Source organism: Amblyraja radiata, chromosome 1, assembly GCF_010909765.2.
Source record: "Amblyraja radiata isolate CabotCenter1 chromosome 1, sAmbRad1.1.pri, whole genome shotgun sequence".
Lineage (NCBI taxonomy): Eukaryota > Metazoa > Chordata > Chondrichthyes > Rajiformes > Rajidae > Amblyraja > Amblyraja radiata.
The window spans coordinates 7,407,448-7,422,454 of record NC_045956.1 but is presented as its reverse complement, the minus strand read 5'-3'; the positions used below and the strand labels follow the sequence as shown (position 1 = coordinate 7,422,454).

Below are 15,007 nucleotides of genomic sequence, written 5' to 3'. Positions count from 1 at the left end.
TTTCGTATTGCAATGTTCAGTTGCCTGACATTTATGATTTGTAATTTGATGTCATTAACAACTGGTTTCTTTTCCTGATAGTGGGAAATGCTATAATTAGAGTATTATTTCGCTCTTATCAACCCTTTGAGTTTAAAAACAGAACTGCAGATGCTGATTTACCAAGGAAAGACCCCAAATCCTTGGATAACTCAGCAGGTCAGGCAGCATCCCTGGAGAACATGGATAGGATATGTTTTCAGACCCTTCATCAGACTGATTGCAGAAAGGAGAAAGGACAACGCTTTGTCCTCCCAGGATGCTGCCTGACCCACTGAGTTACTCCAGCATTTGGTTTCAACGTTTAGTTGTTTGAATGGAATGCTTAGAATCACGATGGAGTACTTACCTTGTTGCAGCCCTCCCCTTCTGAAGTATTTTGTACTTTTTCCACATTTTGTTACATTACAGCCTTATTCTAAAATGGATTCAGTTCATTTTGTTATCATCCATCTATACCCCATAATAAAAAAGCAAAAACAGGTGTTTAGAAATTTTTGCAATGTAATTAAAAATAACTGAAATATCACATTTACATATGTATTCAGACCCTTCACTCAGTACTTTGTTGAGGCACCTCTGGCAGCGATTACAACCTCAAGTCTTCTTTGGTATGACGCTACAAGCTTGGCACACCTGTATTTGGGTAATTTCTCCCATTCTTCTCTGTAGATCCTTTCAAGCTCTGTCAGGTTGGATGGGGAGCGTCGATGCACAGCTATTTTCAGGTCCCTCCGGAGATGTCCGATCGGGTTCAAGTTAGGGCTCTGGCTGGGCCACTCAAGGACATTCACAGACTTGTCACGAAGCCACTCCTGCTTTGTCTTGGCTGTGTGCTTAGGGTCGTTGTCCTGTTGGAAGGTGAACCTCTGCCCCAATCTGAGGTCCAGAACACTGGAGCAGGTTTTCACCAAGGATCTCTCTGTACTTTGCTCCGTTCATCTTTCCCTCGATGCTGACTAGTCTCCCAGTTCCTGCTGCTGAAAAACAGTCCTTCCAGGTGAATCAGAGGTTGACGTGCACGTCCTCTAACCTATTCTACTGCACCTGGTGTTCCGATGATAGTCTCCTGTACATCGGCAAGACCAAGTGTTGATGGATTTGCCAAACACTGATGCTCAGTCAGCCAAGGCCTGTTGAATCTCCTCGTTGCTAACCATTATAACTCTTCCCATTCCAATGCTGACTTTTCTGTCCTCCGCCTCCTCCATTTCCACAGTGAAGCCACATGCAAATGAGAAGAACACATTATATTCCACTTGGGTAGCTTACAATTGAATGGTATGAACAATTGAATGGTATAAAATTCACTCATTTTAGGTAACTATATAACCCTGCCCCTCTCCCCATGTGCCCCATCTGGACTCGCACCTATTTGACCCCTCCCATTCCACCTATATGCTGGCTCGAAGGGCTGAATGGCCTACTCCTGCACCTATTGTTTATATATTCCTCCTACTAGCTTCACAATTTGCAACTCTTCAATCCTTTTGCCTCGCATCTTCTGTCTTTTCATCTCTGACCTTTGTCCAATCATCTGCCTATCAAAAAACCCTCCTCTGTATCAACCTACTATCTGGCAGGCTCTTTCCTGCCCCTCCTTTCTTGCAACTGCCCCCCCACCTCCAGTCATCTATCCATGTTTTCCAAAGATGCTGCCTGGCCCACTGAGATACACCAGCAATTTGTGTATTCAATTCATATTTGTGTTTTGAAGATATTGTTTGTATTTGTATAATGCAAACTACTTTAGGCTGTCTGTTGGTGTTTGCTTTCTCGGGTCTTAATTTTGTTTTTGGTTTCCACTTCATTGAAATTGGATATTCAGTATGATTAATATTTTTAAAATAATTGATTTAAAAATGATTGCCGAGTAGCTGCATTTTTAAAAACATTTGTTTGAAGACACTAGAAAACATTGAAGACACTAGGAAACATTGAAGACACTAGACATGCGCAGTAGAATAGTCTGTATATGGGACAGAAATCCAAGTTAATATCATAGCATGCTGTGCATTTTCCATTGTTGGTTCAGATTCCCTGTATTAATGTTTACCTACTTTAATTTTTCATACTTTCTAGATGATGTCAAAAGCATATCAAGAAGCTAAAGCTCTACTGAAATCATCACTGGAGCATCATGGTTTTGGTACCTGGCTGGCCAAGAATGCAAATGCAGAAGTGTTTCATATGCAATGAGGAAAAATGCTGAGAAAAAGTTTTGAATTTGAATTCTAATGCACAATCTCTATGTTTATCATCAGGATACTGCTGCATACTGTCATCTTGAAGAAATTCCAGTAGATTTTATTTTGTGAAATAATGGGCAGAGAACAACTGTGCAATTCGTAATGTCACATGCTTGAATTTCCCCCAGACCATATGTTCAATCACATAACCAATGTTGTAACTAAATATTTCCTTGGATTCAAACACTTTTATCAATAAGCAGGTTCCTATTTATAGTCTACTTGCTGCTTTTCAAAAGCAGATTGATGATCAACACCATCTTCATCATAGAAAAGTAATGTTATGATAGATAATATTGGGGGAATTTCTATTATTGATTGTGAAATAGGCTATTGCATAAGTAAAACCTATTAGATTCATTGTTAACGTTGAAATAGTTGTTAGGAGAATTACATGGTAATTAACTGATAATTAGAACTTTAAGCAGGACACTCAATTACTTACGAAATTGCATTGGTTAAATCAGACAGAATTCTGTACATAAGAATGATTATGGCAGAAAATGTATATGATTCTCGTGCCAGGAAGTTATTTTTCTCCACGATCTAACATGAGTAATGGATAACTTTTTACTTTTGAGCAAGTCTTCAATAAACATATAGTTAGCTTTACTATTCAAGTGATAACCAAATGAACCATGTTTGTACAATGAGAAAGAGCCTGGCTTCCTTTTTGACACTCACGACAAGGTGTTCCTTGCATAGAGAATATCTAGAATTAGATCCAAATTCTGTCACTCAATTCGGCCTTGACACTCGTACAGCTTTACATTTAATTTCTTCTGTCAATGTAACTTTCCATACCTCCCCTGAAAGGGAGATAAAGTATTCAGCAGTGATGGTATGGAAATGCTATTACAAGATTTGTTATCCTGTTAAAACTGTGATAGTCCATACATATTGAGATCTTTAATAAGGAATGGAGAAGATTAATAAGTTCATTGATGCAATTGTTCTTACTCCAGTCCATAAAATACTACATGGGCGCATTTGATTACTTATTGTGCATTTTTGAAGGCCATTATTCAGAATATAACCAATTAAATCTATAAAATCTTCGAATTGCTTTTCATCTCTTTAATATTAATGGAACTAAAAACAAGATTCACGGCATTAATATTTGTAATAATGTCAAAGTCCTTATGATTTGAGTGCTTTGGATTGTGGTTCATGGTATCTCGGCATGAATTGGTGGCAAGGAATAAATAACCTGACTTTTCTGCCACAATAGAAAGGTGCAGCTTTCAATTTCTGTCCAACAGTAATTTGCATGCAGACTTGTTTAGATTAACTACCATCACAGCAAGGTTTTACTAAAATGTGTCAGAGATAAAAAATTGAGCATATCTTCAACTGAGTTCCTAATCCCAGTGAGATTCACAATAGTATAAAAAGAATGAGGTGAATGATTAATCTAAATATAGCTTGCCAGATCTGAAAAAATGTTAAATTGACCACTTTTCAGATTGAGCCAGCTAACTGTAAACGGGGTTGGGTTGCGGGGAAGGGGGTTTGGAGGTGGGGGTTAATAGTCAAGGCATTGTCAACACTGCTGTGTATTTGTAAATGTAAAATGCAATTTAAGGCAGACCCCCATCAGTTTCCAGTGTTTAGTTTGCTTGCTTTGTTAGAGGGTGGTTTAAAAGTTGAGTCATGCTAATTGTTTTCCCGATTCTCAACTGTCAACTAGGCATTTTTCAGGTGATGCATACCATCTCCCTGCTCCACTTTCATTCATTGCAGTTGGGGAAAATCAAAAGGAGTCCCACTACTTGATATACCAGGATAATATTGATCTTTGCTTTCAATCAAAATCAACTGTTAAAGATCCTCAAACAAGTGAGATTACATCAAAAAATTGAATTGCAAACGGACCTGCATTGATAGTTAGGTTTTATTCTCCAACCATAAAATGATCTTTTCTCACCAAAGATAGTGCAATAATTAATTAATGCTTGCATTTGAATACTCAACATTTAAATATCCTGGCAAAGCTTCACCTGATTATTACCAGTGTCTGCCTTTCTATTTTAGCTGATAGCTAGAAGTAGTACCTAGAGTTCGAAGATAATTGTCTTTTTCTGTGGCCTATAGCTGAATCTAAAACTACACAATGTTTAGCCTGTTTTCTTTAATCTTGTTTTTTTTTTGCTTTGATTTATACTTTTAATCTGTTCTACACTTTATTTCCCCCCCAGATTCCTTTCTTTAGTTGTTTTCTTTTTTATGGATTTTGAAACAAGTGGGAGCAACTTCTAAAAAGTATAATTTGATTGAAAACCTACCATGTGGAACTACCAATTTCTTAATCTGAGCAATTTGGAAGAACTGATGGTTCAGCTCTCAAGTTATTAAGCCAAGTAATAAACATGTTGACTCTTAAAAATGCAATTAAATGGAGTTGCTATAGGATCAATGAACACTCCAGTGACCTGCAGAGCCCAATTGTATATGGATGAGACAGTTGTGTGTGACAGAATCAGTAATAAACACCAAAGGACAGGCCAACAAGGGGGTCAAGTTGAGTTGACTATGTAGTGAGCAGAAATATATATATTTTTGAATATTTGTTATGTGGAATTATTGTCAGTTACAAAAGTATTTTGAAGTTGAGTATTTCTATTACTTAAATCTTCAGTTTGTCTTGGTCAGAATAAACGTATTCAAACGGATGCATAGTGGGGACATGTACCCCACTATGCATCCTGACATGAGGAATTTGGATTAACTGAAAATTAAGCTCACCAGTGCCATTGTTAGGAGCCTTTAAAGCTGCAAGCAGTTGATATCTTTGTTTATAATTATATTTCCAATAATCTCAAAAATAATTATGCCTTAATGAACTACCTTCTGAGTAAGGTGGAGGTGATAGTAATTAGAGTTTGTTTCTGTTTGTATTTGTTACTATTTCCTATGTTGCAGCTAAACAAAATTGTTCAGAAATAAACAACTGCACTCCATAAGCATTATATCTTGACTTTTTTTCCAGATTAGGCAGGTGGGCTGAAGGATGGTCGATGGAATTTAATACAGAGAAATTTGAGGTGTTGCATTTTGGGAAGTGTAACGTGGGCAGGACCTACACAGTGAATAGTTGGGCTCTGGGGAGTGATGTGGCGCAGACGGATCTAGGAGGGCAGGTCCATACTGGATCCTCGACTTTATGACCCACAGACCCACAATCAATATTGACTATGCGTTTTCCGCAATAGTTCTTGATGTCGCTGCTCCACAAGGATATGTTCTCAGTACCCTAGAATACTATATACTCAGACTCTGAAGCCATATTCGGCTCTTATTCCATTAACTAGTTTGCAGACAACACTACCATGATGGGGTGGATTATGAACAATGACCAGACGGTGTATGGGAAAGAGATTGAGAACTTAGTATCATGGTGTCCGGGCAACAAGGAGCATAGTGGGGTACATGTCCCAATCAACATCAATGGTATTGAAATGATAAATGGCTGAGAGCGTCGTTCATTGAAGTCAAAATTACCAATGGTCTGATTACCATGGCCCGACTACGTTGAAGTGGCAGCCAAGAAGGCATATACAGCGTCTGCAGCTCTGCTCTCGTCAACTACACAGTCTACCCCAGATCTACCCTTGTTAATCTAAATGCATGTATATCTCATCCCTCAGAATACTCCAGTAACTTTCCAACCACAGATGTTCAGCTCACTGGCCTGCAGTTCCCAGGCTTTTCCAGTTTCCAAGCTTATGTCCATTTCCTCCACAAATGTTGCCTAACTTGCTGAGTTCCTCTGGCACTTTTTGTTTTAAAGACTAGCCAGTTGCCTGACTGATCTATACCTCAGTTCTATTTTTCTCATCATACTTCCATATACCTTGCCACTACTACCAAACTTAAGTTATGTTTAACTTGAAATCTCCATATTTATACCAGCAGTTTCAGCAAATTCTGCATTTCCATTCCCTTCAAGTAAAATGAAAGTTCCTATATTCATTCTTAAGTTGCTGACTATCGACTTTAACATTCAGTTCCTTTCTTGTTACTTGTTATCTGATATGTCAGATTAGTTATCTTCAGGGAAGATATACAGCTGGAAAACCAGGTATCCATATTACCTATTTAAATATCTGTTTAAATGCCATTGTACCTGCCTCTACCACTTGCTCTGACAGCGCGTTCCATGTGCGCATCATGTTTTGGAGAGAATTCTCCCTCGCGTCCCTTTTAAATTCCCTCTCATCTTTAAACTTAAGCTTTCTAGCTTTTAACTCCCCGACCCTTGGGGAAAGAGTGAGATTGTTCACCTCATCTAATTTTATTTACCTCTATGTAGTCACCCCTCAGCCTCCTATTTTCCAGGAAAAGAAGAGCGAGCCCCTCATAATTGAAACCCTCCAGACCTGGTAAGATCCTCTCAAATCTGTTTGCACCCTTTATTGACATCCTTACAGGGCAACCAGAACTGTACACAGTACTCCAAATGTAGACTTCACCAGCGTCTTGTACATCTGTCACATGATATCCCAAAATCCTGTGTTTAATACCCTAATCGATGAAGACAAACTGCCTATGCTTTCTTCACCACCCTGTCCATCAAATGATGCCACCTTCGTGGAACAATTTACCTGAACTCAGTCTCTCTGTTCTACAAGACTCAGGATCCTACAATTTACTGTGTAAATCCTGCCTGAGCTTGTCCCACCTAAACACAGCATCTCACATTTATCAGAATTAAATTCCATTTGCCATTCCTCGGCAAATTAGCCCAGTTGATCTTGTGGTAATCGTAGATAATCTTCACTGTCCTCTACCATCTATTTTAGTGTCTTCTGCAACTGCAATTTACTAACCAAGTTCAAGTTACATTTATTGTCACACCAATTGGTGCAGTGAAATTTGAGTTACAGATAATGTTGACTGCACTTGTCCCCTCAATCGCCCCTTCAAAAGATTCAATCAAATTGGTGAGATATGATTTTCCACTCACAGTCAGATCCTCAAGTCAAGTCAAGTCACTTTTATTTCTATAGCACATTTAAAAAAACAACTCATGTTGGCCAAAGTGCTTTACATTGGTGGAGGTACTAACGTTATACAACAGTGGTTCATAGATTAAGTACGTACATAACTACATACATATAGCCCACACTCAGAGAACGTCAAGAAAGGCTTGAGAGTAAAGATGAGTTTTAAGTCTCGACTTAAAGGAGTCGATGGAGGGGGCAGTTCTGATGGGAAGAGGGATGCTGTTCCACAGTCTAGGAGCTGCAACCGCAAAGGCACGGTCGCCCCTGAGCTTATGCCTAGACCGCTGAATGTTCAGTAACCCCAAATCGGCCGATCTGAGGGACCTGCGGTGGGTAAGCAGACTTGTTGTAGGTGGGGGCAAGCCTGTTAAGGGCTTTGTAGACATAAAGGAGGATCTTGAAATTTATTTGGAAGCAGAAGCCTATCTAATCTGTATTCATATTTTTATCTTCTGGTAAATATAATCTATCACTACTCAATGAAGTTTGTCCAATTTCTGTGATGTTTTGTAGCTCGCTGCATGAATTTTCTATGAAAAGGTTGTGTAAACCACCTACTCAATTTATGTATGATGTGGCCTCATATCTAAACCATCTTCCAAGTCTGGCTTGGCTACCAAAGGCAACTGATGACTTTAATTGAATTAATAATCTGGATCCCTCCACCAACATTCATAGTAACCTAAGGTACACAAAATTGCTGGGGAAACTCAGCGGGTGCAGCAGCATCTATGGAGCGAAGGAAATAGGCGACGTTTCGGGCCGAAACCCTTCTTCAGACTCCATAGTCAGACTCCATAGTCGAAACCCTTCTTCATAGTAACCTATGTCAGTTCCTTATTTCATCCTGCCTGCAGTCACCTCCAGAATACTTGCTGTCCAAGTGAGGGCCATTGCAGTCAATTAGACTCCCTTTTCAGAGGAGGATCCTCAGCCAGAGACATGTATAATTAAATGAAATGCCTCCCATCCTTCAGTCAAAGCCTGACAAAGCAAAGCAAACCTTGATAAATTGGATGTAAAGATAATTATTCATATTTGGGGTATGAAAGCCGACCCCATAAATCAAGGATTTTGCTAAGATTCAATGCATCCGAGTTTCATTCTGAGGGAATCAAATGTTACAAAGTTCATTAAAATCAAATGAATAATTGATTATTTGCTTAGAAGTATTGTCTGTGTTGTGAAGCTTTGGAGATGATCTGTCTACCTCCACGGTGATGACCAGGTTTTTTAAGTAAATTTAGTTTTGTGGATCATCTGAAATGCTGAAGAATCCAGATTTTCCAGGATCATGTCATTGCAATGGCTTTTACTGAGTGTTTGTTCCCCATAAAAGTGGAATCTACGTTTTTTTTCAGGCTTTTCTGCTACCCTGCTGTCGTCCACTAACCCCCATCCCAGCTGTGTTTGGCAAAGTCCTATTACTGTACATTTAAGTTTATTGCTGTGTGAAATTATTGTGCAGAAATTCAATTGCTGCTAAATGTTGGAATGTTTTTTCCACCAATAACCTGCATGCATGCCATTACAAGTTGGATACAGTTTTAGACTGAGTGTTGCAAGTAGATCAATGCAAGCCTTGCATGTACAAAGCTGCTCTTGTTCATTCACAGTCTATGATGATTAGTGGTAGATATTACACACTTGTATACCCACTCATCTTATTGACATCAGTATTCCAGCCACTAAAGGGCACTCACCACTAAGCCAGCCTATTGAAAGTAAATATACTGCTGTATCCGATAATAGGTGGGAGGATGTTACTGCAGACCATCGCGCGATAGCACGCATTCTACGTAAGGGGAACCAAGAAAGCTCCCCTTGAAGCAAAATTAAGAGGTTACAGGAAGTGGCTACACAGATACAGTAACTGTCCAGAGTGATTCACCCACATCCTGGAACATTGCTGAAGCAATTGCTTCTTTGTCCACTTTAGAAATGTCAAGGTCAATCCATTTGACACGTCCGAAGAAGGGTTTCGGCCCAAAACGTTGCCTATTCCCTTTGCTCCATAGATGCTGCTGCACCCGCTGAGTTTCTCTAGCACTTTTGTCTGACAAACACAGTTGTAAAAAGATGCAACAGCACTGATCATTCTTCAGACTATAATCTCACTAGAGCCACCTCTCCTAACCACATCTCTTCCACTCCCTGCCTGTGGCTTTACACTACTCACTGCCCTAACCATTCTCAGCAATCTGCATTATAAAATGATGCATGTCCCTTAATGGCATCCTTTTGCCGTTATCGTCTTGCATATTTTAGTTCCCTAACCTTTTTCAATTTTTCAAATAGGGGTCATCGTATTCACTCCGTCACCATATGATGAATATGGCATTTAGTGTTCGAAGGTAGACAAAAGTGCTGGAGAAACTCAGCGGGTGCGAGTTGGAGCGAAGGAAATCGGCAACGTTTCGGGCCGAAACCCTTCTTCAGACTGACCGCAGTAAATATAACCATATATAACCATATAACAATTACAGCACGGAAACAGGCCATCTCGGCCCTTCTAGTCCGTGCAAACACGTATTCTCCCCTGGTCCCATCTACCTGCACTCAGACCATAACCCTCCATTCCTTTCCCGTCCATATAACTATCCAATTTATTTTTAAATGATAAAATCGAACCTGCCTCCACCACTTTTACTGGAAGCTCATTCCACACAGCTACCACTCTCTGAGTAAAGAAGTTTCCCCTCATGTTACCCCTAAACTTCTGTCCCTTAATTCTCAAGTCATGTCCTCTTGTTTGAATCTTCCCTACTCTCAGTGGGAAAAGCTTATCCACGTCAAATCTGTCTATCCCTCTCATCATTTTAAAGACCTCTATCAAGTCCCCCCTTAACCTTCTGCGCTCCAAAGAATAAAGCCCTAACTTGTTCAACCTTTCTCTGTAACTTAGTTGCTGAAACCCAGGCAACATTCTAGTAAATCTCCTCTGTACTCTCTCTATTTTGTTGACATCCTTCCTATAATTAGGCGACCAAAATTGTACACCATACTCCAGAATTGGCCTCACCAATGCCTTGTACAATTTTAACATTACATCCCAACTTCTATACTCAATGCTCTGATTTATAAAGGCCCGCACACCAAAAGTTTTCTTTACCACCCTATCTACATGAGATTCCACCTTCAGGGAACTGTGCACAGTTATTCCCAGATCCCTCTGTTCAACTGCATTCTTCAATTCCCTACCATTTACCATGTATTTCCTATTTTGATTTGTCCTGCCAAGAAGTAGCACCTCACACTTATCAGCATTAAACTCCATCTGCCATCTTTCAGCCCACTCTTCCAACTGGCATAAATCTCTCTGTAGACTTTGAAAATCTACTTCATTATCCACAACACCACCTATCTTAGTATCATCTGCATACTTACTAATCCAATTTACCACACCATCATCCAGATCATTGATGTACATGACAAACAACAGTGGACAGTTAGTAAATATGGCAGTCCAGTTATGAACTTTTCCCGTTGCGAGAGGTGCCTGCATTCCCAAAGGTTCACCAGTCTGCAAGAGTGTGTGACCTTCCTATTAGGCATTAGTATGTCAATGGTCATAAATACAAATTCCTACAGGGCTTTTAATGGTTCCACTGACAATGCAAGTGTGGTGTTGGTGGCTGGACCGAAGGGCCTGTGTCCATGCAGTATCTGTAAAATGTGCAGAGAGTGAAGTGTTAGTATTTCTGGGAGGTCGTTTCAAGACATTAATATCTCTCATTAGATACTGGCTGACTTGCATTATCTGTTCTTGTTTCACCTTATTTGGCTTTTTAATCTGTACCTGTAAAATGAGAAGAGTGAGATTGTGGGAGTACATTCTTCAGGTAAACAGAAATCCTGTAAGTCTCTACCGGGCTGAGGACAACTCTTGGACACCTCCTCCTACTTATCCTTGGACCATGATCCCACAGATGGGCTCCAGACCTTAATCTCACAAGCCATTTCTAATTTTGTCACTTCTGGCTGTCTGCCTTCCACAGCCTCCAGCCCCGCACAGCCCAGTTTTACCTTCTCCCCAAAATCCATTAACACAACTGCCCTGGCAGACACATTGTTTCTGCCTGCTCCAATCCCACGGGAATAATTTTCACATACCTCGACTCCATCCTATACCCCCCTGTCCAATCTCTCCCAACCTATGTCCAAGATACCTCACATGCCCTTCATCTCATTAATGACTTCCGCTTTCCAAGCCACGCTGTAAGAGCTAACTGCCATTTTATTTAGCTTATATTCGTTTATTTTAGCTATAACCTCCATTTCAAGTTAAAGATGTTAGCATATAGTAAAACAGGCTTTTGCAAAACTGCCTTGCAGTAGCTGAGACAACATAGATAAGAGGCGTTGCAGAATGGCCTTGCAGTAGCTGAGAGAACATAGATAAGAGGCGTTCTTGTCCTTGTGACATTCCATTCTAATGCTATCATCCTGTAGTCCATGTGTTATCAAACAATAGTCTTATTTGCTATGGCAGGTGCCTGCCTCCCTACTCCCTTGTCTCCCTAACCCAACTAAGGAACTTCATTATGTATCTTGTAAACTGTGTTCCTTTGTTCATGTTTATGGAAAATTACTAACCATGTGCTTCAGACTGATTTTACCGTATATAAACGCTTGTACTTCTTGTATAGAGAGAGAGAGAGAGAGAGAGAGAGAGAGAGAGCCCCCACCCAAGTCGCACTAGCTTCTTGTATTCACCCTGCAAGTTTTTTGCATATCTTTCATTCATTGTTCTTTATCTCTCCACCTTACCGTCGATATCTCTCGTTTTCCTTATCCCAAACCAGTCTGAAGAAGGGTCTCAACCTGAAACGTCACCCATTCCTTCTCTCCATAGATGCTGCCTGTCCCGCTGAGTTACTCCAGTTTTTTGTGCCTATCTTCTGCAAGTCCCTATTCTTTTCAGCATTCTTTGAGTATTGGATAAAGGAAAGTGTGGGAGACAAGTACTCTTTTAGAACCATAATGTACCTTCAATAATACCTCCCCAAAATGTGATATTTAGTTTGTCAATTTACAGATTTTACAGTTATGCAAGAAAATGGAAGCCAAACTTAGAAATAAACTGCTTGCACAGAAAGTGATTGTGCAGGTTTCAACAGTAAGAAATAGAGAAAAATAACTTTTTCTTTGGGAAATTTAGTTTTGCGAGAACTGCAGAATATCTTATTAGACAATAGACAATAGGTGCAGGAGTAGGCCATTCAGCCCTTCGAGCCAGCACCGCCCATGTGATCATGGCTGATCATCCCCAATCAGTACCCCGTTCCTGCCTTCTCCCCATATCCCCTGATTCCGCTATTTTTAAGAGCCTTATCCAGCTCTCTTGAAACCATCCAGAGAACCTGCCTCCACCGCCTTCTGAGGCAGAGAATTCCACAGACTCGCCACTCTCTGTGAGAAAAAGTGTTTCCTCATCTCCGTTCTAAATGGCTTACTCCTTATTCTTAAACTGTGGCCCCTGGTTCTGGACTCCCCCAACATCGGGAACATGTTTCCTGCCTCTAGCGTGTCCAAGCCCTTAACAATCTTATATGTTTCAATGAGATGCCCTCTCATCCTTCTAAACTCCAGAGGGTACAAGCCCCGCTGCTCCATTCTCTCAGCATATGACAGTTATTGTTTTCCCTTTTTTCTGATATAGGAAGCAGATATCTATGGAGGGAAGTTTATTCTGTCTTATAACAACAGCTAGGTGATTATCTGGTACAGAGAAAATGTGGATGTATGTGGCTAGACACTATTTGGAGAGAAGGTAGAGAGAAACAAAGTTATTTTTTAATAAAACTGCAATCAGAATCAGAATCACACTTTACTTGCCAAGTATGTTTTGCAACATACGAGGAATATGATGCTGAGGAGTATTTGGCTTCAGAGTCACATGCCCAACAACAATCCCTCAAGCAGCTACTCTCGCTGTGAGGTCACTCGCAGATTACCAGGTGAACAGGATAAAGGTTTTAAAGATGTCCTCAAAGCCTCTTAATAATGCATAACAATTTCAAGAATTCATGGGAATCTATGACCTATGTCAGCTCAAAATAAAGAAGCATTTGGGGTGGCATTAAGAATCTCGAGTCTGTTTAGCAGGAGCACAGAGAGTGGTGAGTGTGGAATTCTCTGCCTCGGAGGGCGGTGGAGGCAGGTTCTCTGGATGGTTTCAAGAGAGAGCTAGATAGGGCTCTTAAAAATAGCAGAGTCAGGGGATATGGGGAGAAGGCAGGAACAAGGTACTGATTGGGGATGATCAGCCATGATCACATTGAATGGCGGTGCTGGCTCGAAGGGCCGAATGGCCTACTCCTGCACCTATTGTCTATTGTCACATAAAATCCTTATACAAAAGACAGAAGCGTGCCGCCTTCCAAACTACCCATTCGTGCCTTCAAGAACTTGTGATAGAGTGTGAAGTTTTTTCAAAAGTCTCTTGAACACAGAACTGAAGCAAGTCTACCTCAATATGGAAAAAATGCCTTGCATGAAGAGGAAAGAAACGAGCGATTGGAAATAGTGGCATTTGGAAGCACAGAGGACAAAGGTCAGCAAGGTATGTAGAAACATAGAAAATAGGTGCAGGAATAGGCCATTCGGCCCCTTGATCCAGCACTGCCATTCAATATGATCATGGCTGATCATCCCTCAGTATCCTGTTCTGGCTTTTTCCACATATTCTTTGATTTCCTTAGCTCGAAGAGCTAAATCTAACTCTATGTAAACCTAGAAAATACAATAATGGCAGTTGGAGCATGGTGTTCATTTCTTGGTTTGGCATATTAAATCTCTGTAGAAGGCACAGAAAATATTTACAGAATGACCATAGCAGTTGGGACATAATGTTGCATTTGAATGTTGGTTAGACTGGAGTCGGAGTGTTGTGTTCAGTTCTGGTAACCACGTCAAGTCAAGTCTATTCGTCACATACACATACGAGATGTGCAGTGAAATGAAAAGTGGCAATGCTCGCGGATTGTGCAAAAAGACAAAAAGACGTGCCAGCAAGGATGTGATAGGAATAACATTTGCAGAAATGTTTCACTAGGTTGTTGCCTGAGATGAAGGGCTGGAGATGAAAGGAAAGATTAGGTAAATTGGTTTATTCTCCCTGGAATGTCAGATGCTGAGAAGTGACCTTATAGAAGTTTATAAAACTATGGGAGGCATAGACGGGGTCTACATTTCCCAGTACAGAGGGTCTAGACCTAGAGGACACAGGTTTAAGGTGAGAGGATAGAAAATTAAATGAGATCTGAAGGATAAGTTTTTCAGAGAGAGTGGTGAATATCTGGAATGGGCTGCCAGAGGTGGTGGTAGAAGCAGACACAATTACATTGTTTAAAAGTCATTTGGACAAGTACTTGGATAGGACTAAGCCTAATGCACTCAATTGGTATTTACAATGATGGGCGTTATGTTCGGAACGTGAAGCACGATTTTGTGAATGGTTTCCGTGACAAAAGTTTACAGCTTTATAAACACAATACAGAAGATAAACACAATAGAGATGACGTGTTGTATCATTTAAGCAAAGAAAGTTACAAGAATATTACGTTGCAAGCGTTAATAAAAATAATTGAAGATTTGTAAACCAGAAAATAGGGATTTGTGGAATGGCAAAAACAAAAGTGACATCAAGTATATTTTGCAACAAATGGATAGGAATTGGAGCTCACTGTGGAAGCCAGTTGACATAGATTC

The 15,007-nt window shown here is 40.3% G+C and overlaps 1 protein-coding gene across 1 annotated transcript in view; it reads left to right on the top strand.

Moving 5' to 3' along the window:
• The window catches only part of adad1 (adenosine deaminase domain containing 1), a 63,694-nt gene extending 58,446 nt beyond the window's left edge, over positions 1 to 5,248 (top strand). The window contains exon 12 of the mRNA XM_033016756.1: positions 2,122 to 5,248. Within this exon, the coding sequence (XP_032872647.1) occupies positions 2,122 to 2,238 (117 nt within the window). The 3' untranslated portion in view covers positions 2,239 to 5,248. The remainder of the gene's footprint in view (positions 1 to 2,121) is intronic.
• Positions 5,249 to 15,007: the final 9,759 nt, after the last annotated feature.